This window comes from Mesoplodon mirus (assembly GCF_964341445.2).
Source record: "Mesoplodon mirus genome assembly, chromosome: 6".
NCBI classification, from domain to species: domain Eukaryota; kingdom Metazoa; phylum Chordata; class Mammalia; order Artiodactyla; family Ziphiidae; genus Mesoplodon; species Mesoplodon mirus.
Genome location: NC_138982.1, coordinates 135,734,255 through 135,757,925, shown reverse-complemented (window position 1 = coordinate 135,757,925; position 23,671 = coordinate 135,734,255). Strand labels below are relative to the sequence as shown.

The 23,671-nt window shown below is 40.6% G+C and overlaps 1 protein-coding gene and 1 long non-coding RNA gene across 7 annotated transcripts in view; one reads left to right on the top strand and one right to left on the bottom strand.

Moving 5' to 3' along the window:
* LOC309806110 overlaps positions 1-19,139 on the bottom strand; it is a 29,794-nt gene extending 10,655 nt beyond the window's left edge. Inside the window, exons 1-4 of one of the 5 annotated variants that reach the window (XR_014294346.1) lie at positions 19,051-19,125; positions 14,226-14,388; positions 14,000-14,061; positions 1,747-1,879 (exon numbers count right to left, since the gene is read on the bottom strand). This is a non-coding gene — a long non-coding RNA (uncharacterized lncRNA). Of the gene's footprint in view, positions 1-1,746; positions 1,880-11,312; positions 11,494-13,203; positions 13,600-13,999; positions 14,062-14,225; positions 14,389-16,298; positions 16,375-19,050 lie in introns of those variants that run through there. The other 4 variants (XR_014294347.1, XR_014294348.1, XR_014294344.1 and 1 more) reach the window with 4 other exon arrangements.
* Positions 19,140-19,276: 137 nt separating this feature from the next.
* On the top strand, positions 19,277-23,671 carry DNAJC28 (DnaJ heat shock protein family (Hsp40) member C28). 2 transcript variants are annotated; one of them, XM_082625669.1, is made up of 2 exons: positions 19,277-19,564; positions 20,851-23,671. In XM_082625669.1, the coding sequence occupies exon 2, from the start codon at positions 20,882-20,884 to the stop codon at positions 22,040-22,042; it is 1,161 nt and encodes a 386-aa protein (XP_082481795.1). In that variant the 5' UTR covers positions 19,277-19,564; positions 20,851-20,881; the 3' UTR covers positions 22,043-23,671. The 2 variants fall into 2 exon arrangements, with proteins under 2 accessions (XP_082481795.1, XP_082481796.1); XM_082625670.1 differs by having other exon boundaries at positions 19,285-19,358.

Genomic DNA, 23,671 nt, shown 5'->3' with positions numbered 1-23,671 from the left:
TAAATTTTTTACCATTTTCAACTACTATACATAAACTTTAAAAATAACTCAAGTACAGTGAATTCCCTGGCAGTCCAGTAGTTAGAATTCGGCAGTTTCACTGCCAAGGACCCAGGTTCAATCCCTGATAGGGGAACTAAGATCCTACAAGCCACGCAGCACGGCCAAAAATAAATAAATAAAATAAGTACAATATGGTATATAACTATACTAAAGTTTAACGACTGGTACAGCGAATCCCTCCTCATTACTTTTTTTCAGAATTTTCTTGGCTATTCTCCCATACTAAGCAGCCAGAACCACAGCCAAAATCACGCCCAGGAAGAGACTGGCAAGGACACTGCTGCCATGGCCACATAAGGCTCCTTCAGCCCTACACTTCATTGAACATTCAATTTGTAGCTGCTCCTGCAGTCGAAATGCACTCAGAATGCCTCTATCTGAGTCACTTGCCCAGGCAGGATTATCTGATGGGTCAAGTCTAGGTCTCTTACCCTGCTCCCATGGCCGGGGGTCAAAGAAAACAGGAAAATGGCCTTTGGGCTGTCACGAGAAAAACTGCCTCTCACACAATGGTGGATGCCCCAGACAACAAGGGATTCCCATGCTCAGCAGCCCCCATTTGACAAAGGTCCAGCTCCACAGGTCACCTGATAGATGCAGCTGCAAGTAGTTCAGGAAGATTAATAAAATTCCAGTTGTTTGTTTTTTCTTTTTAAGTTCATGTTCTGCTGACAGTTCCTCCTGGCTTTTTTTATCTCCTTGAACTGCTTTTTACCAAGTATCTAATACATAAATTTTACCTCTTCCATCACTATTCTCTTTTAGACAGTCTTATGGCCATTCTTTCTCGAGCCATGTAAAGCTTACATTAACCACAACACAAGGCCATAAGTAGAAATAATCCAAATGTCTGTCAGCTAATGAATTGAAAAATAAAATGTAGACTATCCATACAATGAAATATTACTCTGCCGTAAAAAGGAAAGAGATACTGATACACCCTACAACATGGACCAACCTTACAACATTATGCTAAGTGAAAGAAGCCAGTCACATGACTGCACGTTTAGGATTCCATTTATATGGAATGTCCAGAATAAGCAAATCCTGACAGACCAAGTAGATTAATAGTTGCCCAGGGCTGTGGGGATAGAGGTATTTGGAGATGATGACTAAAGGATGCAATGTTTGTTTGGGGGTAATGAGAATATAATAAAATCGATGGTGTGATAGTTACACCACCCCGTGAGCACACCTAAGCCATTGAATTGTACTCTTTAAATGGGTGAATTCTGTGGCATATGAATTATATTCAATAAAACTGTTCCCCAAAAAAGAGAGATACAACTCCTTCTCTGTTACCGTAGAAAGATTAATTCATAGTTTTTGAAATACATCAAGATTACATGTAATCTTATGTTATAAAATGCATCAAGCTTACATTTAAAATACTTCACGTTCAGCATGAAGTCACTTAAATGAATACAGATAGGACTTCCACACTTTGTCACGGAAACTGATGCCAAAACTCGGCCTCTGCACCGCTGTCAAATCGGATCTCGGAGAGTTTTGGGTGAAATAGAAAAGGATAGCTTTATTGCTTTGCCAGGCAAAGGGGGACAGAACGGGCCGCTGTCTCGAAAAATGTGTCCCAACCCAGGAGGATGTGATGAGGAGTTTTATAACAATACGCCAAGGGTGGGGTCGGATAAGGGTGTGAGCAGGGTCTCAGGTGGTGGGTCTCTTAATCTTGATGAGCTCCGCCTGTCCCTTTAATCTCGCCTCAGGTGGTTTCTTGGCTGCTCCTCCCTTGACGAGCAACTGTACGAATCTGCCCTTTGGAACTCAGGGAAGGTCATGGAGGCTGGAGTCTGGTCTACAAGGAAAGGGGGACAAAAAGAGGCCTCCATGCCCGGGAGCCCCACAGTCACCCCACCCCGCCGCCCTAGTTTCCAAACCATACTAAAGACTATCCATCAGAATAGCCATCCTAATCCTTAAAGCCTCCATCTGTTAACCTGGTAGTTCCCTGGGTAAACTTATTAAAAATGCTAACTCCTGAACCCCATCTGTATTCTGAGCATTGCAATAAAGCACTGCATGAAGATTTTAATATTCCAAATCGATTTCATTTTTTTAAGTTTCATGAATTGAAATATTCGTGGACAATGAAAGTCAAATTGCATTTTAAATTTTTCTGCACCACTAACCTCCAAAAATTTATAGGAAAAAAGAGTTTGGGGGACTTCCCTGGTGGTGCAGTGGCTAAGAATCTGCCTGCCAATGCAGGGGACACGGGTTCCATCCCTGGTCCGGGAAGATCCCACACACCACGGAGCAGCTAAGCCCGCACGCCATAACTACTGAGCCTGTGCACCGCAACTACTGAAGCCCACGTGCTCTAGGGCCGGCTCTGCAGCAAGAGAAGCCACCGCAATGAGAAGCCCGCACCTCAATGAAGAGAAGCCCTGCTCGCCGCAACCAGAGAAAAGCCCTCGTGCAGCAACGAGACCCAACGCAGCCAAAAAAAAAAGTTTTGTGTAGCAGCATCACTCAATTCCTTGACTGCTTCTGTTACAAGCAAAACCAAAATAAAACAAGATCTATCATTTAAAAAACATTTTTAATTAAATATTCAGCTAAGGGACTTCCCTGGTGGTCCAGTGTTAAGACTCTATGTTCCCAATGCAGGGGGCGTGGGTTCGATCCCTGGTCGGGGAACTAAGATCCCACAGCTGGGATAAAAAAAAAAAAAATCAGCTGACAAAGCTATTAGGTTGTGCTGAAAGCCAAGCACTGGAAAACCTCCAGTTTTGTAAAGAATTTATTTCTTATTCTCTACAAATAAGAAAATTATCTTATTCTCACAGCAAATCAGCCTTTTCAACTGTGCCTCCGTTTGGTGCCCTGAGGGTGTTTACAGCATCCTGTAAGATTCAGGGTAAGTGTTAGGTGTGCACAATAAGGGAAGAATAAAGTTCAGAGGGTGAGACCTGTAGGACAGGGCATGTCTGCAAGAGGGAAAGGAGAGAGCTAAAACTTCTACTTGCTTTCAGAGTTTTCCATCTGGGAGGAAACAGCTTGGATAATACAAATTCCTGAAGTCCACTGAAAGAATGCATGAGATCAAAGAGAACTGTGGTATTAGTTTGCTAGGACTGCGATAACAAAATACCACAGACTGGGTGTCTTAAACAACGGATATTATTTTCTGACAGTTCTGGAGGCTGGAAGTCCAAGATCAATTTGTCGACAGGTTTGGGACTTCCCCAGTGGCACAGTGGATAAGAATCTGCCTGCTAATGCAAGGGACATGGGTTCGAGCCCTGATCCAGGAAGATCCCACATGCTGCGGAACAACTAGGCCCGTGTGCCACAACTACTGAGCCTGCGCTCTAGAGCCTGCATGGTTAGTTTTTATAGGCTGGGTAATTTCATAGGCTAAGGAGTGGGAGGATTATTCCAACTATTTTGGGGAAGGGGCAGAGATTTCCAGGAATTGGGCCACAGCCCACTTTCTGGTCTTTAATGGTTGGCCTCAGAACTGTCGTGGCACTGGTGGGTGTGTCACTTACCTTATGCTAATGTATTACAATGAGCGTATGATGAGGCTCAAGGTCCACTGGAAGTCAAATCTTCTGCCATCTTGGATCTAGTTAGTTCTAACCAGTTTTTGTCATGTCCTATGGCTATATCATTCTTTTAAAGGTTGTGTCCTGCCCCCTTCCCTCCTGTTTCACTTTCTATGTCCAGATTTCTTCCTCCTTGTAGGCCACCAGTCAGATTGGATTAGGGCCCACCCTAATGGCCTCATTTTAACTTCATCACTTCTTTGAAGGCCCAATTTCCTATTTGTCACATTCTGAGATACTAGGGGTTGGGATTTCAACATATTGATTGGGGGGGGGACACAATTCAGCTCCTAACAACTATTATCTCCAAATCTGAGGTGCAAGTTCACAGATGGCCTACTGGGCCTGACAGCTGTCACTGTAGTGGCATCTTCCAGCCACTCAAAGTGAAGGACCAGCCTAACAACCGTCCAGGGTTGGCTATTCATAGAGGTCATTCTGAAGAAGGGAGAGAATTAAAAAGGTGGGAGTGGGAGTAAACAAGCATGCTTATGTATAGACTATCTCTATGAGGACACAAGTAACTCTGTTCTGTCGCCCCAGCAAAGCAGGGGGGCAGAAAAGAAAGGGGAGATTTTTCAGGCATATTTTGCTTTTTAAAACTAATAATTAATTTATTAAAGTTACAGAATTGAAATTCAGCTTACATATCTTATTATCTTATTTATAAGTTTAACAAACGTTAACTGTCATTGTTAAGGGCACTTTAGTTAACAGTTGATTCCAGGGACTTCCCTGATGGTGCAGTGGTTAAGGCTCTGCACTCCCAATGCAGGAGGCCTGGGTTCGATCCCTGGTTAGGGAACTAGATCCCACATGCATGCTGCAACTAAGAGCTCACATGGTGCAACTAAGGAGCCTGCGAGCCACAACTGAGAGCTGGTACAACCAAATAAATAAATAAATAAATAAATATTTTTAAAAATAGTTGATTCCATTAACAAATGAAAACATTTGAGGTTGAATTTTAAGTTTTCTATATTTGTTTTCCTTTCCAAATACTTCTATTATCTGACTTAAGAAAATAAAAAGCCTGAGTATTACTATGATACATTAACCTTATAAAATAAGTTGACGGCTAAAATTCTCTTAGATATGCTAAAATGTATATAAACTTAGGAAGATTTCAATTTTAAATCAAAGTCTAAATTACTCAATTACACATTTTCAATTATAGTTTAAGACTGTTCCAGAATTCTATTAGGTGTGAGTTTCTAAATATTAAACTATATAAAATACCAAATATACTCTAATTTCTTAACACAAAAAAATTAACACTTCTGATTTTTCACTGAGATATAATTCACATACTATAGTTTTAAAGTGTACAATTCGGTGATTTTTAGAATATGAACAAAGTTGTACAACCATCACTACTATCTAATGCCAGAACATTCACATCACTCCAAAAAGAAACCCCTATCCGTTAGCATTCACTCATTCTTCCACTTAGCATAATGTTTGTAAAGTCCATGCATGTTGTAATAGGTATTGGTACCTCATACATTTTTATGACTGAATAATATTCCACTGTATGGATATATCACATTTTGTTTATCCATTCATCAGTTGATGAACATGTGGGTTGTTTCTACTTTGGGGCTATCATGAATAACGTGGCTGTGAATACTCATGTACAAGTTTTTGTGTGGAAGCATGTTTCCAGTACTCTTGGGTAAACAGGTAGGAGTAGAATTGCTGAATCATTGGTAACTCCATGTTTAAACTTTCAAGAAACTGCAAACTGTTTTCTAAAGGGGCTGTTCCATTTTACATTCCCATCATCAATATATAAGCGTTCTGATTTTTCCACATCCTCACCAACACTTGCTATTGTCTATCATTTTGATTATAGCCATGCCAGGGGTATGAAAGGGTATCCCACTGTGGTTTTGATTTACATTTCCCTAATGACTAATGATGTTAAGCATCTTTTAATGTTTTAGTGGCCATTTGTATGTCTTCTTTGGTGAAATGTCTATTCAAATTCTTTGCTCATTTTAAAACTGAGTTAAATGTCTTTTTATTAATGAGTTATAAGAGTTCTTTATATATTCTGGATACCAGACCCTTATCAGATACGTGATTTGAAAATTTTTTCTCACATTATGTGGCTTGTGTTTTCAGTTTCTCAATGGTATTCTTTGAAGCACAAATATTTTTAATTTTGATGAAGTCCAATTTTTCTATTTTTTCTTTTGTTACTTGTGCTTTCAGTATCATATCTAAGAAATCATTGCCAAATTCAAGGTCACAAAGGTTTACACCTATGTTTCCTTCTAAAAGTTTTATAGTTTCAGCTCTTACATTTGATCCATCCCAAGTTCATTTTTGTATATAATGTGAAGCAAGGGTTCGACTTCATTCATTTGCAAGTGGATATACAGTTGTCCCAGCACCATTTATTGAAAAATCTATTCTTTCCCCCATTTAATTGTCTTGGCACCCTTGTCAAAAATCAGTTGACCATAAATGTATGAGTTTATTTCTGGACTCTCAATTATATTCCATTTATCTATATGTCTATCCTTATGCCAGTACCACAAAGTCTTGATTACTGTAGCTTTGTAGTGAGTTTTGAAATCAGGAAGTGTGACTTCTCATTGTTCTTTTTTAAAAATATTTATTTATTTATTTAGGCTATGCCTGGTCTTAGTTGCGGCATGCAGGATCTATAGTTGTGGCATTCGAACTCTTAGTTGTTGCATACATGCGGGATCTCGTTCCCTGACCAGGGATAGAATCCAGGCCCCCTGCATTGGGAGCATGGAGTCTTACCCACTGGACCACCAGGGAAGTCCCTTGTTCTTCTTTTTCGAGAGTATTTTTTATATTCTGTGTTCCTTGAATTGCCATATAAATTCATGATCAGCTTGTCAACTTTTTTCAGAAAGGCCAACTGAGATTTTGAAAGGAATTTATTTTAACCTGTAGATTAATTTGGAGAGTATTGCCGTCTTAACAATATTAAGTCTTCCAATCAATAAACATAGGATGTCTTTCCATTTACTTAGGTCTTCTTTCATTTCTTCCAGCAATATTTTATAATTTTTTTAACATCTTTATTGGAGTATAATTGCTTTACATTGTTGTGTTAGTTGCTGCTGTATAACAAACTGAATCAGCTATATGTATACATATAACCCCATATCCCCTTCCTCTTGTGTCTCCCTCCCACCCTCCCTATCCCACACCTCTAGGTGGTCACAAAGCACTACACTGAACTGATCTCCCTGTGCTATGTGGCTGCTTCCCCAATAGCTATCTATTTTATATTCAGTAGTGTATTATTTTATAATTTTTAGTGTCTTATACCTCCCTGGTAACATTTATTCCTAATTGTTTTCTTTTTTCATTTTGATGCTATTTTAAATGGAATTGTTAATTTCTTTTTCAACTTGTTCAGTGCTAGTTTATAGAAATACAACTTATGTTTGTATTTTGGCCTCGTATCCTGCAACTTCGCTGAGTTCATTTATTAAGTCTTGCAGTGTCTTTATCAACCCTTTAGGATTTTCTATATAGAAGATAATGTCATTGGAAATGTAGTTTTACTTCTTTCTTTCCCACTTTTTTCCCAAATAAAATATGTCTTTTATTTCTTTTTCTTGTCTAATTTACCTGGTTAAAACTTCAAGTAAAATGCTAAATAGAAGTGGTGAGAGCTGACATCCTGTCTTGTTGCTAGGGGAACAACTTTTCAATCTTTCCTTTTAAGTGGATTTTAGTAGATATCCTTTACTAGATTGAAGAAGTTCCTTCCTAGTCCTTGTTCGTTGGGTGTTTTTATTATGCATGAGAGTTAGATACTGTTAAATGCTTTTTCTGCATCAATTGAGATGATCATGTTTTTTTTTTCCTTTCATTCTATCAATATGGTAGATTAATTGATTTTCATATACTAAACCATCCTTGCTTTCCTAGAATGTCTCTCTTGGTCATGGTGTATAATCTTTTAATATGCTGCTGGATTTGACTTGCTAGTATTTTGTTGAAATTTTTTCATCTATATTCATAAAGCATATTAGTCTGTAGTTTTCTTTTCTTGTAATGTCTTTGTCTGGCTTTGATGTCAGGATAATACTGACCTCATAGAATGAGGAACATTTAGGAAATGTTTTCTCCTCTTCTATTTTTCTTTTCTTAGCACCCTTCAAATAGGCCTTTACCACCAGGGCAGAGGAAGTTTCAAAACAAATCAAAGTAACTAATTTTATCCCATCAGCTTTGTGCACTAGAAGAGTAGACAAACTGATCCTTCAAGAATTTGGATGGTCACTAATCATTAGAGAAATGCAAATCAAAACTACAATGAGGTATCACCTCACACCAGTCAGAATGGCCATCATCAAAAAATCCACAAACAATAAATGCTGGAGAGGGTGTGGAGAAAAGGGAACCCTCTTGAACTGTTGGTGGGAATGTAAATGGATACAGCCACTATGGAGAACAGTATGGAGGTTCCTTAAAAAACTAAAAATAGAACTACCATATGACCCAGTAATCCCGCTCCTGGGCATATACCCTGAGAAAACCATAATTCAAAAAGAGTCATGTACCACAATGTTCATTGCAGCTCTATTTACAATCGCCAGGACATGGAAGCAACCTAAGTGTCCATCGACAGATGAATGGATAAAGAAGATGTAGCACATATATACAATGGAATATTAGCCATAAAAAGAAACGAAACTGAGTTATTTGTAGTGAGGTGGATGGACCCAGAGTCTGTCATACAGAGTGAAGTAAGTCAGAAAGAGTAAAACAAATACCATATGCTAACACACATATATGGAATCTAAAAAAAAAAAAAAAGGTTCTGAAGAACCTAAGGGCAGGACAGGAATAAAGACGGAGACGTAGAGAATGGACTTGAGGACACAGGGAGGGGGAAGGGTAAGCTGGGACGAAGTGAGAGAGTGGCATGGACATATATACACTACCAAATGTAAAACAGATAGCTAATTGGAAGCAGCCACATAGCACAGGGAGATCAGCTGGGTGCTTTTTGACCACCTAGAGGGAGATGCAAGAGGGAGGAGACATGGGGATATATGTATATGTATAGCTGATTCACTTTGTTATAAAGCAGAAACTAACACACCATTATAAGGCAATTATACTCCAATAAAGATGTTAAAAATAATAATAATAATAAATAAATAAATATCTGGAGAGCCTTTGAGGAAAAAAGAAAGAATTTGGATGGTAAACAGATTTTACTCATTTCTCATTAGCAATTAGAATAAAGGGATTTTACGCATGTGTGGGCAAGCACACATGCATGAGCGCGCACATATGTGCATATGAGTCTGTCAGACTAGCAAAAATTAAAAAGAGACTACCTGGACTTCCCTGGTGTGCAGTGGTTAAGACTCTGTGCTCCCAATGCAGGGGCCCTGGGTTTGATCCCTGGCCAGGGAACTAGATCCCACATACATGCCACAACTAAGAGTTCGCATACCACAACTAACGAGCCTGCGTGCTGCAACTAAGGAGCCCATGTGCCGCAACTAAGGAGCCCACCTGCTGCAACTAAGACCCAACTCAACCAAAATAAATAAATAAATAATAAATATTTTTTTACATAAGGGAGAGATTACTAACTCAATGCATTATCAAGGGTGTGTAGAGTAACAGGTAATCACCAATATGCTGGTAGTGAAAAGTGGTTCATCCCTTTCAAACATAATTTAGCAATATTTATTTATTCACAAAATACAATGGCCATCTTTCCATGGCTTTGCCTAGAGATCCACGTCAATCTTTTTTTTTTTTTTTTGCCGTACGCAGGCCTCTCACTGTTGTGGCCTCTCCCGCTATGGAGCACAGGCTCCGGATGCACAGGCACAGTGGCCATGGCTCACGGGCCTAGCCGCTCCATGGCATGTGGGATCTTCCCGGACCAGGGCACGAACCCGTGTCCCCTGCATCGGCAGGTGGACTCTCAACCACTGCCCCACCAGGAAAGCCCTATGTCAATCTTTTTACAGGCTGTAGAGGATAGGATTCCTCATAATTTATTTCTTCAATCACCTGTAGTTATTTGATTCCCCCCCCCTTTTTTTGCTCTTATAAGTAGTGGTTCAAATGAAAATCTTGGACCCTTTTCCTGAAATTTTCAGATGTAATCAAGATCCTAAAATTTGTGTTAATTGTTTTTATGCTGATCACGGCCTTTTAAATGGAGAATTTATTGATTAAGAACATTCTGTCATTGTTTCTTTGTTTTATGTATTTTTGTCACATTAATGGTTTGGAGAAAAAAAATCTGATTTTTCTTACTAGCAGAATTTTACTCCTGTACCTAGAGAAGAGAAGAGAAATGTTTTGTGGTTTGAATCCTTTGAGAAACCACTCGGCATTGGAAATGAAACACACACCATCATCCCATCTCCCACCCTTACAAGGCACCCAATTGAGGATAATAAATGGTTCTTGAGAGGCTGGGTGGATGGCAAACTTCAGTGCTTCTATTTTCTACATGAAGTTTTGAAACTTGGAGCGCATTTCAGAGGCAAGGCAGGGAGAAGGAAGGAGATGAGAAGTGTAAAGCAGGAGAACAGGATGCCTACAGGCAACTTTTAGGAAGTTTTGCTTGGTGGATTTGAATGGAACCCTCCCCTCCGTGTCCTCTAATCTTCAGCGAAATGTCCATTTTTCACTGACATCTTATAATATGAAGAGAAGTACCCAAACCTCCCCCAGAGCTGTAGGAGGCAGCAATAAAGGCTTGCTGAGAAATTATTTCTTAGTCTTAACACTCGTCAGCTAATAATTTGGACACAAATATGTTTAAATATCTAATAAATGGGGCTTCCCCAGCGGCGTAGTGGTTAAGAATCTGCCTGCCAATGCCGGGGACACGGGTTCGAGTCCTGGTCCGGGAAGATCCCACATGCTGCGGAGCAACTAAGCCCATGCGCCACAACTACTGAGCCTGCGCTCTAGAGCCTGTGCTCCACAACTACTGAGCCTGCGTGCCACAACTACTGAAGCTCACGTGCCTCGAGCCTGTGCTCCGCAAGAAGAGAAACCACCACAATGAGAAGCCCACGCACGGCAATGAAGAGTAGCCCCCGCTCGCGGCAACTAGAGAAAGCCCACGCATAGCCACGAAGGCCCAATGCGACCAAAAATAAATAAATAAAACAAATAAATTTAAAAAGGAAATCTAATAAATGACTTAACAACAGTCTGGTAATACTAACTACATTTTGAAACAATTTCTCCTAGAGTTGAGATTGTTAATTTAGAAAGCTATGTGCCAAGCCAATATGCAAATACTCTAGTACTTCTTTTCCTTCCGCAGCACTTCAGCATGTTTGTCCTCTGGATGGGGAGGATCATAGGAAAACATCGTGCGGTAGACTCTGCCACTAACTGTATGGCCTTGGGCATGTCATTTTTCTCTCTCAGATGACTAAGACTACATGATTTCGAAGGTCCCTTCTAGTTCCAACATTCTTCTATTCCTTGATTACCAACTCTAGCACATCATAATAGATCTACAGGGAAATACAGGAAAAAGAGAAAAGAGAGAAAAAATGGTCCACAGCAGAATCCCCAATCCTCAGCATTACTGACATTTTGGGCTGGATAGTTCTTTACTGTAGGGGCTGTCCTGTGCACTGCAGGATGTTGAACAGCATCCTTGGTCTCTACTCACCGGATGCCAGTGACAATTCTCAGTTGTGGCCATCAATACTGTCTCCAGACGCTGCCAAATGTGCCTGAAAGGCAAAATCTTCCTCCTCCCCAGTTGAGAATCACTGGTCTACAGTCACTCAGAGAAGGATCTCAGGGTCTAGTCAGTTTGCCTCAGATGTGGTCAATGGACCCCCTGCATCAGTATCATCTGAAAATGCATTAAAGATACAGATTCTGGCTCTCTGCAGCACCACAGAATTAGAATCTCTAGAGGCAGCATCTGGAATTATTAAGAAGCTCCTCAAGTCACTCTTTTGAACACTATAGGGTGAGAACTCTGCTCTAGGCCCTCCCAGTTCAAATCTGAAGAGAGCCATCAAACACTACTCTGCTTGAATTCAGATTAGCCCAAAAGAAGGAGAGAGACTCCAAGTTCCTGATTCTGACTATTGAAACACTGAATTCAAAACAAACCCTGACACAGTGCTCACCACATCCTTTACAACATTAGCTCATTGAATCCATGTAGCAATATTACCAGGTGGATACCATCATCACTCCCTTTTTATAAATGAGGAAACTGAGGCACAGAGGAGTTAAGTCACTTGCCCAAGAACATTCAGCGAGTGCTAGGCATATCCAAGATTTGAACAAAGGCAGTATGGATCCAGGGCACATGTACTTAACACTCTGCTTCACTTGAATAGATCTGTCAGGACACAATGGCAAAGCAAGGAGTTAATCAGGGAAAGAGATGGCCAAGAAGAGCCCTCCTGGAATCTAGTCAACTCTGAGTTTGGGGAAGTCATGTGCACACAGTAGGTTGCACCTACTCAGGAGCAATCAGAGCAGGACATGAGCAAACTTGAAAGTGTTCCCCAACCTACACACAGAACTGCCCATACAGGGCAGAAGCCTCACTGGCACAAGGGGCTTAAACACAATCTCTTACTAACATTGGTTCACCAATAAGCTACTCTGACCCAGAAGCAACTTCTAGGAAGCCAGGCCTAAAAATACCATACTCATCCCTGGCAGTCTGAAAACTGTGTGCATGCCCAAGGCTGTGCCCTTTCAGGAACGATGAGAGAGGAAACCTCCAAGTTACTATTCCCTGGCTGAACATGAGGCAAAAACATAAATTCCCTGAACCATGATAGCCACACACACATACAATGGTAAAGAGCAAAAATCTAACTGGCTAGGAGGGCTTAAGCACAACCTTTGCCCAATAAGTGTTTTATTCCCACGCAGAGGCAACCCCTAAATAGCCATGTTAAAACAGAAAAGCAAGAGGGGAAAGTCTGAGCAAGAATATCAGAGGCTACACATTGTGGAGAAATAGACTTGGCAGAATTAGTTCAGCCAAGTCACTAGACAGACAACAAAGCAAATAACAACCACCTTTAGAGGGGGGAAATCAGTATCCAAAGTTGCTATAATATATTACATAAAATGTCAAATTTTCAACAAAAAATTACAAGACATGCAAAAAATAGGAAAGTGTGACCCATATACAGGAAAAAAAGTAGGTAATAAAAACTGCCTTTGAAGGGGCCTGAATGGTGCACTTTGTAAAGACTTCAAAGCAGCCATTATAAATATGTACAAAGAATTAAAAGACAGGGGGACTTCCCTGGTGGTCCAGTGGGTAAGTCCATATGCTGCAACTAAAGATACCACATGCCACAACAAAGATCCCACGTGCTGCAGCTAAGACCTGGCACAGCCTAAATAAATAAATAAATATTTTTTAAAAAGAATTAAAAGACAGTATCATGAAACTGTCTCATCAAATACAGAATATTAATAAAGAGATAGAAATTATTTTAAAAGATTCAAATAGAAATTCTGAAGTTAAAAAATATAACATTTGAAATGAAAACTTCATTAGAGGGACTCAATAGATTTGGGGGTTTAGGTTTTTATTTTTTATTTTTATATTTTTAATTAATCAATTAATTAATTTTATTTATTAGGTTGTGTTGGGTCTTAGCTGTGGCATGCGGGATCTTTTGTTGCGGCACACAGGCTCTTTGTTGTGGCTCACGGATTTCTCTCTAGTTGTGGTGCATGGGCTCCAGAGCATGAGGGCTCAGTAGTTGCAGCATGTGGGCTCTAGAGCGCGTGGGCTCGGTAGTTGCCCTGCAGCATGTGGGATCTTAGTTCCCCAACCAGGGATCGAACCCGAGTCCCCTGCATTGGAAAGCGGATTCTTTACCAATGGACCACCAGGGAAGTCCCCTCAGTAGTAGATTTGAGCTGGCAGAAGAAATGGTGGACTTGAAGATAGATCAAATAGAGATTATCCAACCTGAGGAACAGAGAGAAAAAAGAATGAAGAAAAATAAACAGAGCCTCAGAAAAATCTGACACCATTAAATACACCATCAAATGCATAATGGGGGTGTCAGAAGGAGAGAAAGGGATGAGAAAAACAATTGAAGAAATAATGGCTGAGAACATCCCAAATTTTATGGAAAAACATTCATTTATCATCCAAGAAGCTCCATGAACTCCAAGCAGGATAAACTCAAAAAGATTCACATCCAGACACATCAGAGCCAAAATGTTTAAAGCCAAAGATAATGAATGTACATGGTAGTACATACCAGGGGAATTCAGATCACACAGGACTTTAATTGTTGAACAAACACAATGCATAAGAGAAAAAAGAACGTAATGGATCTTAACTTCAGATAAAAATTCTTTACCTATAAATGAAGTCCCAGTTTTCCCAAGGATTGATGGAGGCTTTCCACCATGCAGTTGGGACCTCAAAAAAGGAAAGAAAGAAAAGAAAAAGAAAACGGTAACTATGTGAGGTGATGATATGTTAGTTTGTTAATTAGCATGGTTGTGATGATTATTTCACAATTATACATATACGAAATTATCAAGTTGTGCACCTTACATGTACACAATTTTTGTCAATTATACCTCAATAAAGCTGGAAACAAATTTTGAAGGATGAGAAAAACATAGTGTTGTGCTGTAAAGCAGTGATGTTGATAAACAGGTTGGGTAAATATAATATGGGTTGGAATCAATTCAAATCTTGATTCTCAGGCAGCTGATGTGCATTTGTTTCCCCATTAGTAGCCTGCAAGTAGAGTGAGGTATATACATTATTCATAGTTTCAAGGAACAGAAAGCACTAGAGATCAGCACCAGTCAAATCCAGATAATTCAGGCTCAAATGACAATAAATCACCATGTTAACTCGATACCAAAAATGGAAACTGGCATCCTGGGTTGGGGAAGGCAGTTTTCCATTAGCAAATGTCCACAAATCCTGCGTGTGGCCCTTACTGACCACCTTAGAATGGTTCAATAACTGGGTAACCCACCTGCGAAGAGGGAAAACGGAAAAATATCTAAATGAGTGTTAATCTCCTCTTTTCCAGGGTACCTTTCCCAACCCGCCTAGACTTTAGGTCTTTGTTATGCTAATTAAGTTAATCTACTGCCTTTTAAAAAAAATTTTGGCCACACAGTGCAGCAGGCTGGACCAGAGATAAAACCCAGGCCTCTGCAGTGAAAGCACTGAAACCTAACCATCAGGCCACCAGGGAATTCCCTCGTTGTCTTTCTTTTAAAGCTGACACTGTCTACAGCCAACTCTTCCTTGATCAAATAGAGTAAAAAATGAATTAATATACTCAAACTAACATAACACTGTACCTCAACTCTATTTCAATAAAATAAACAAAAAAATGAATTGAGATGAATCATATTTCATAGTGAATGAACTGAGAAGCATATTTCATAGTGCTTCTGGGAATTGTAGCTTCAGAAGATAAGATTCGCAAACATCACTGAAAAATATGTGATTTTAGGATGCAGATGGAACCATAAATCAATCTTCAGGGGAGTGTGATTTTGGTTACTATGGCACCACAACTTATTGGAAATAAATCAACTTCTTTGCAGTTACCACAGAACCAGCAAATGAAAGAAAGGGGGAAAAAAGAAACAGATGGATTAAAACAGAGTCCTCACTTGCTTTATTTTCTTTTTTTAATATTTATTTATTTTGCCTGCAGCAGGTCTTAGGTGTGGCATCTCCGTTGCGGCATGCGGGATCTTTAGTTACAGCATGAAGACTTCTTAGTTGCAGCATGCATGTGGGGTCTAGTTCCCTGACCAGGGATCGAACCTAGGCCTCCTGCATTGGCATCTCGGAGACTTAACCACTGGACCACCAGGGAAGTCTCGAGCCCTCACTTGCTTTAGTCAAAGTGTGAAACTACATCTGAGAGTACAAAGAGAAAAGAGGTTACTTTTGTAGTGCCATGCTTCTTGCAGTAGCTCAGTGAAGTATTTAATATAACTATAAGGTAAGAAAATTTGTTTTCTGGTAACTTTTTTAAAATATCACCATCTATTTCCCACCCACTCAGAAACAGAATTAATGATTAAGTTTTGGTGTGCTAACTAAATTCATGCCAATTCTCTACCCTCCCTTGTTTATGGGGAAATTTGTTTCAAAATGCTCAACTCTATTCTGAGAGCATGGAATTATGAAAAAGATGTTCCAGACTAGGAAATGTCACACACATCTAATCCAACACACTTTAATTTAAAACCAGCCCTTATGTGTAAGATTATACTACAACCCAGCTGACAAACCAGAGGTAATAATTAGACTTTGTGGAAAGTAATAGATTGAGGCTCAAGCATGTTGATTTGAATCATGACATAACCTTAAAGTGGTTAACAATTTTATATAGAAAATGAACAGGCTCTTAAAAGTCTGTGGAAGTACTTCCCTGGTGGTCCAGTGGTAAAGAATCTGCCTTACAATGCAAGGATGCGGGTTTGATCCCTGGTTAGGGAACTAAGATCCCACATGCTGCGGGGCAACTAAGCCCCGCGCCACAACTACTGAGCTCATGTGCCTCAACTAGAGCCCGTGTGCAGCAGACTACAGAGCCCACGTACCCTGAAACCTGCGTGCCACAACTAGAGAGAGAAAAGCCGCACGCCACCACTAGAGAGAAGCCCACGCACTATAATGAAGAGCCTGCGCGCCACAACAAAAGATCCCGCATGCCTCAGTGAAGATCCCGCATGCCACAACTTGGACCTGATGCAGCCAAAGATAAGTAAAATAAATAATAAATAAATCTTAAAAAAATAGTCTGTGGAGTTTAAATAAGCGAGGTAGCACGATCACATTAAAAACGCTAGTCCGGGCTTCCCTGGTGGCGCAGTGGTTGAGAGTTCGCTTGCCGATGCAGGGGACACGGGTTCGTGCCCCGGTCCGGGAAGATCCCACATGCTGCGGAGCGGCTGGGCCCGTGCGCCATGGCCGCTGAGCCTGCGCGTCCAGAGCCTGTGCTCCGCAACGGGAGAGGCCACAACAGTGAGAGGCCCACGTACTGCAGAAAAAAACAAAAACAAACAAACAAAAAATGCTAGTCAACCAGGAATTCCCTGGTGGTTTAGTGGTTAGGATTTGGCGTTTTCACCGTGGCCTGGGTTCAATCCCTGGCCGAGGGAACTGCCAACAAGCGGCACAGCCAAAAAAAAAAAAAAAAAAATGCTAGTCAACCTACGTTTTTGGTTCTGACTCTAAATTTGATCCTCTGATCACATCTTATAATCTTTAAGACTGTTGACTACAGAGTATGCATGCACCTTCTACAAGGAAAAGAACTAGGACTTCACTGGTGGTCCAGTGGTTAAGAATCTGCCTGCCAATGTAGGGGACACGGGTTCGAGCCCTGGTCCGGGAAGATCCCACATAGCCACAACTACTGAAGCCTGCATGCCTAGAGCCCGTGCTCCGCAACTAGAGAAGCCACTGCAATGAGAAGCCCACTTGCCGCAACTAGAGAAAGCCCACAGGCAGCAACAAAGACCCAACACAGCCAAAAAAAAAAAAAAAAAAAGAAAAGAACTATATCTTAATTCTTTTATTTGTTTTTTTTGTTTTAATGAGAACTATATTTTCAAACGGTGGACTCTTTCTGCCCATAACTAAACTGAGGAAGACCTGCTGACTTAAAAGTCCATGGGTTAGGGATTCCCTGGCAGTCCAGTTGTTAGGGTTCTGCGCTTCCACTGAAGGGGGCACTGGTTCCATCCCTGGTGAGGGAAACTAAGATCCCAGATCCCACAAGCCATGTGGCATGGCCAAAATAAATAAATAATAATATTGTATCTATGTTAAATCTGCTGAATTTGATAACAGTGCTAGGATGATGTAAGAGAACGCCCTTGTTTTGAGGAAACAAATACTTAAGTACTTTAGAGTAAAGGGACGTAAAACATAATTACTTTTAAATACTGAAGTACTTTGGGGTAAAGGAACATAATATATGCAATTACTTTTAAATACAGAAGTATTTTTGGGTAAAGGAACATAATATATGCAATTACTTTTAAATAGTTCAGAAAGAAATACATACATGGAGAAAGAGAGAAAATGGTGAAGCAACTCTTGGTAGCTGAACCAATACCAGAAACTGCCTACCTCCACCATTTCATATAAATAAGAAAAATAATCCCCCAAGTCAGTTAGCTAATTTACACTTTGCAGCTGAAAGCATGCTTTACTGATAACTCAGCTGACTCCAATTCACCTTCTACATGTACAGAATCACACTATAGAACTGACATTCTGAAAACAGAAATGGACTTAGAGTCCCAGTAACTTACAGAGTCTAGTCACTTAACCAAGTCACTAAACTGCTCGCGGTTAAAGTATAGTTACTTATAAGATGCGAACATCAAAATGGCATTTGTGATGAGTGCATTGTAAAATGCAAAGTGCTATATAAGTACGGGTAGTTTCTAAAACTGTGTTTGTGTTTTTTTACCCTTTTATAGCTTTGTTTAAAATGTTGGCTAGAAGAGTTAACACTTGTAGAAGAAACATTTTCTTTCGCACAGGAGTTCTTCTCTGCTCATTGTTTGCTTATAAGGAAATACTTCTGAATAAGAATTTATTTTCTGCACACCTACATAGAAGGTAACAAATTATTACACTGTCTATAACTCAGAAGCCTTTCTAGGCTAGTACCTATTTCTGGTTTCTTTTAGGAGACACAATCATAACAAAAATATTTAATGTGCCAGGCACTGTGCAAAGTGGCTTACGTACATTGTGTAATTCTCACAAAAAGTGAGTTCGATGCAATTATTATTTCATCATCAGTAAAATGGGGAAAACAATAGCAATTACCTCACAGGTCTGTTGTAAGGATTTGAAAAGACTATACATAGAGCATTTAGCACAGTGCCTGGCCAAAAGTAACTGCTAAATACACTTTACCATTTGTTGGTACCTTCATTTTACAGATAAACAGACAGAAAAAAGGCAAGTGTAAGCAACAGGATTTTCAACTCAGGTCTGACTCCCCAAGTTTCTGCCGCTTTCTTTCTTCTTTCTTTTTTTACAATTATCTCCTCGTACAGTAGGGGGAAAAGTAAACCCCCATGATAGTGGCTGAACTTAAAGCCAGGAAACACCTAATTTAATTGTCTTCGACTGTGCTTACCCCCTACCAACGTCAGGCAGAGTGAGCTGCTCACTACGTTCTTGAACTAATGAAAGACTAGGTTTCTAACCCGGGTGAGCTAGATCTTTCTGGGCTGGGTAGTTTCCTCGTCTCTGAGCTGGTGTCCCCGGCTGCAGACCCGAAAAGGCTGTTCAGGTCCTGTTCGGGGAAACGGACTTGTCTTCCCCTCCTCAAAAAACAATTTACCGAGGGCCACTGCCCTCCGACCCACTAGGACTCGAATGATCCCAACCTACATTCGCCTACGATAACTCCTATATGTCTTCACCACCTCCACGGCGACCTTCTCGGAGCCCGGCTCTCCCCTCCCCGCGCCTTCCTCTTGGCAGACGCAGGCGCAGGCGCGCGGCAGAGTTCTGCGCGCGCCGCACTTCCCGCCAAACTACAGCTCCCAGAATCCCCGTCGATCGATCCACCTCCCACTCGAGGTGGGGGCGGAGGCGGAGCAGATTGTCTGGGGCGGGGCGTATCATCTCGAAATGTCCTGCTCGTGTCCTCTTGGGAAGAGTTCGTTTTAAAAGAGATTCTGGGGTTCCCTGATAAGGTAGGACCTCTGTTCCTCTTAGGTATAATACTGCCCTCCGCACCCCGAGGGTTCCCTCAGTGTAAAACGCAGGTGGTCTAGCCCAGCGGAGACACTTGCCCACGGCCACCGCGGGGAAGCCTGAGGAGTCACGGGCCCAGCGCCCACGCATGCGCACAGGCGTAGCTTGGGGGCGGGAGCCTCTGAGACCCTTCCCAGCATCTGAGGTGAGTAGGGGGCGGGGCGGGGCGGGGCGGGGCGGGGCGTGTCCCGGGTTGGGACTGACCACTCCCCCGCGACGGCCACAGTTCGCACAATCACTACCATCCCAATCAACTCTGAAACTCCCAGACCCCAATTGTCCGGAAAATCGTTGTCCCCAGGAGCTCAGTTTTAGCGTTTATACATCAAAATCCTGTTTTCAGTTAAACCACTTCCAGCATTTCACTGCCATTATCTGTGTACAAGACTTTCTCCTCTACTATACCGTGCTTTTTTTAAAAAAATTAATTTATTTATTTTTGGCTGTGTTGGGTGTTCGTTGCTGCCTGCAGGCGTTCTCTAGTTGTGGAGAGCGGGGGCTACTCTTGGTTGCAGTGCACGGGCTTCTCGTTGCGGTGGCTTCTCTTGTTGCACAGCACGGGCTCTAGGTGCGCAGGCTTCAGTAGTGTGGCACGTGGGCTCAGTAGTTGTGGCTCGTGGGCTCAGTAGTTGCGGTGCACGGGCTTAGTTGCTCCGCAGCATGTGGGATCTTCCCGGACCAGGGCTCGAACCCGTGTCCTCTGCATTGGCAGGCAGATTCTTAACCACTGCGCCACCAGGGAAGCCCTATACTGTGCATTTTAAAAATAATAGCTAACGTATTGGGAGGCCTCACCTTTCATCTTGTTTTTTCGGCATGCAGCATATAGCTCCTTCCTAACAAGCTGTAGAGCTTAAAGTCTTTTGGACACTTGATTCTATTCAATTTAGTGTCAGACTAGGTACATACTTTGTCATGTTCTCTGATTGTTTCACGTATGTCTTCTCATGACAGGACTCTTTGGGACGATAAAGACGATACACTCACTAACTAAAGAAATGGTGATGCCAATGAAGTTTATAATCTGCTGGGGATACAGACAATTAAGCAAGGGGCTTATTGTGCCCTAACCCTAACCATTTTGCTTACAACTTGCTGTGGGACTTGGTTATGTTGCTTAACCTTCTGGGCCTACATCTTCTCACAAAATGAGAAGATTGGACTAGATGATCTCTCAGAACTTGCCAGCCCTAAAATTCTGTGGTTAGTTAGTGAGGAGTAGAATCCAGATTATATCACAATATGTTAATGCAAAGCATCATCAACTTCCATTTCTCTGCTAACATAAATGAAATATAGCTACAAGAATTTTGGCAGCAGCATTAGAAAGAACTACCCCTTGTTGTACTGTAATTTAATCCTTATTGCTGAAAATATGAATTTAGCTGATAATACAACTGTCTTCACCCTATATTTGTTGTCATTTTATAGATCATTGCTAGGAAGAACTCTGGGTACAATAATGAACACAGTGTATGTGATGATGGCTCAAATCTTAAGATCTCATCTGATAAATGCTTCAGTGATTCCTAATCGAATGAAAATGGGTCCATATCTTGGTGTCATTAGAACTAGGATGATGTCAACTCATAAATCCAAAAAGAAGATGAGAGAATATTATAGGCTGCTGAATCTGGATGAAGGATGCTCTGCAGATGACGTCAGAGAATCTTTTCATAAGCTTGCCAAGCAATACCATCCAGATGGTGGCTCTAATACTGCTGATTCTGCAACATTTATAAGGATCGAAGAAGCTTATAGGAAGGTGCTTTCCCACGTGATAGAACAAACAAATGGCAGACAGAGTAAAGTTGAAGAAACAGAAGAAGAAGAAAAAAAATTCAAACATAACACACCCCAACACCGGCATTATTTAAGTTTTGAGGGTATTGGTTTTGGGACTCCAAGTCAACGAGAGAAGCAGTATAGGCAATTTAGAGCAGACCGTGCAACTGAGCAAGTGATGGAATACCAAAAGCAGAAACTGCAAAGCCAGTATTTCACCGATAGTGTAACTGTTAAAGATGTAAGACACAGTAAGGAACAAAAGATAACTCAAGCAATAGAACGTTTGGTGGAGGATCTCATTCAGGAATCAATGGCAAAAGGAGACTTTGACAATCTCAGTGGGAAAGGAAAACCTCTAAAAAAATTTTCTGGCTGTTCATATATTGATCCCATGACTCACAACCTGAACAGAATATTGATAGATAATGGATACCAACCAGAATGGATCCTAATGCAAAAGGAAATAAAGGATACTATTGATCAACTCAGAGAGGCAATTTTAGTGTCAAGGAAAAAACTTGGGAATCCAATGACACCAACTGAGGAGAAACAGTGGAACCAAGTTTGTGAGCAGTTTCAAGAAAACATCAAAAAACTAAACAAGCGAATTAATGACTTTAATTTAATTGTTCCCCTTCTGACCAGGCAAAAAGTCCATTTTGATGCACAGAAAGAAATTGCCAGAGCCCAGGAAATATATGAGACCCTTATAAAAACACAAGAAGTCACAGATAAAAACCCAAATAACTTTGATCAGGGAGAAGGAGAGGAAACACCTGGAGTCAAGACAGGATTCTTTAACTGGATGAATGTGTGGCAATTTATTAAAATATGACCATCTCGTTGTTCACAGAACTGCCCCCAATCATTTTTAGTAGTACTGACATCACACATAGAGGCTGAGATTTCTTTCTATAACACAAGAGTCTGAGGACTGTGTGCCTCTGTACTTTTCACAAAACAAGTCACATCTCCAGTGATGTGTAGATGAGAGAGCTGTAAGAAACTAAGTCAGAGAAATATTCAACCAGCTTTGCTCTGAGCATATGGCAAAACAAGAGGAGAACTTACTTTTAAGGAAACAATTTAATACATTTCAGAGCATAAATGTCGGTCATCAGGTGAAAGGAGTTAGGATAGGGACTCAGGCTGGGAATCATAAAGGGATTCCAAAGTCTTAGTGCAGTTTTAAACTCTAATAAGTTAAAAACATTTGTTGTTTGCCATCTGCAAACATAGGTACTTCAACAACAACTAAGAATGTATCATGAAAGGTCGCAAAATGAAAGAAGTATGGAATGTAGGCAACTAAACCTCCAAATGATGTATGTTTTTCACAGGTTTGCTGCATTTATGCACCTGAGGTTATTAAAGCACACATTTTTCTAAGACTTTTGGGACATTCTCTATATGGTTGGAAATGTTAAGATCAGAAAATTACCCTAGTGGATTTATGACACTCTCTTTTTTATAAAACCCTTCTCTCTGGGTACTGAATAAAGAAACCACCAAATATCTTGGTTGTACTTTTTCCTGCCTAACTTCATAAGCCATTAGCAGCACAGATCCATCAGCCAAGCTAGCTGATGTAGCTATTCTAGAAATAGACTCCAATGTCCACTTTTAAAGAGTTTTGAAAGTATTTTCTGACCTTTCAGAGGTGGGGAAAAAAAATCTTTGGGCTCAATGAAAACAAGATTTCACTTTTGGCTTCATCTCTAATCAGAGTTGAAATGTTAGGTTTACATAAACCTACCTGAAGCCTCTCTTTGTTATGTATCAAACTCCTCAGAGGCTTTTTCAATGATATGAAAATCTCAGTTTACTGTCTTAGGGATCCAATTTCCTGTCTTAGGAACCCTTTAATAAAAAAAGATAAGGTACCCACTTGCACCTTTGGCAAATGACAGGAGATTGACATCCATGAGATTGTGCCCCAGCCACTTTCAGAAAGACCTGACTTCTTTAGGTTTGTGTAAATGCCTATTCACAGAATGGGGCAACTAGAGGATAATGGAGAATTGTCAAAAGGAGCAGGTCTGTTTCCTTATTTAATTTGGAGCGCTGTACTATGGAAGGGCCTCAGAAGCATGTCACTTGCCCCTCTGATTTTGGAAGAACAAGTTATTTTGTAAAGCGTGTGATAAATAAAATTACATCTTCAAAAGGAAATTTCAGACCTTTCTGCTTACCTGATGGGGCATTAATTGGCATATGTGATTACTTTATGGAATGAGTTATCATTAGCTTCTGCAATGATATATTATTCTAAATACAATTGTGAACAGTGTGAAATAAGTTTCTAATAAAAGCTATAGTTCCAAAACATTTTAGAAGGCTATGATTCTGTGAATCTTGTTAAATATTAGAATTAGATATATGATACCTAATTACACTGCAGCAACATATATGAATAAAACCATTTTTGCTATTAGATAATGAGAATGCAAAGTTATCAGAAAAC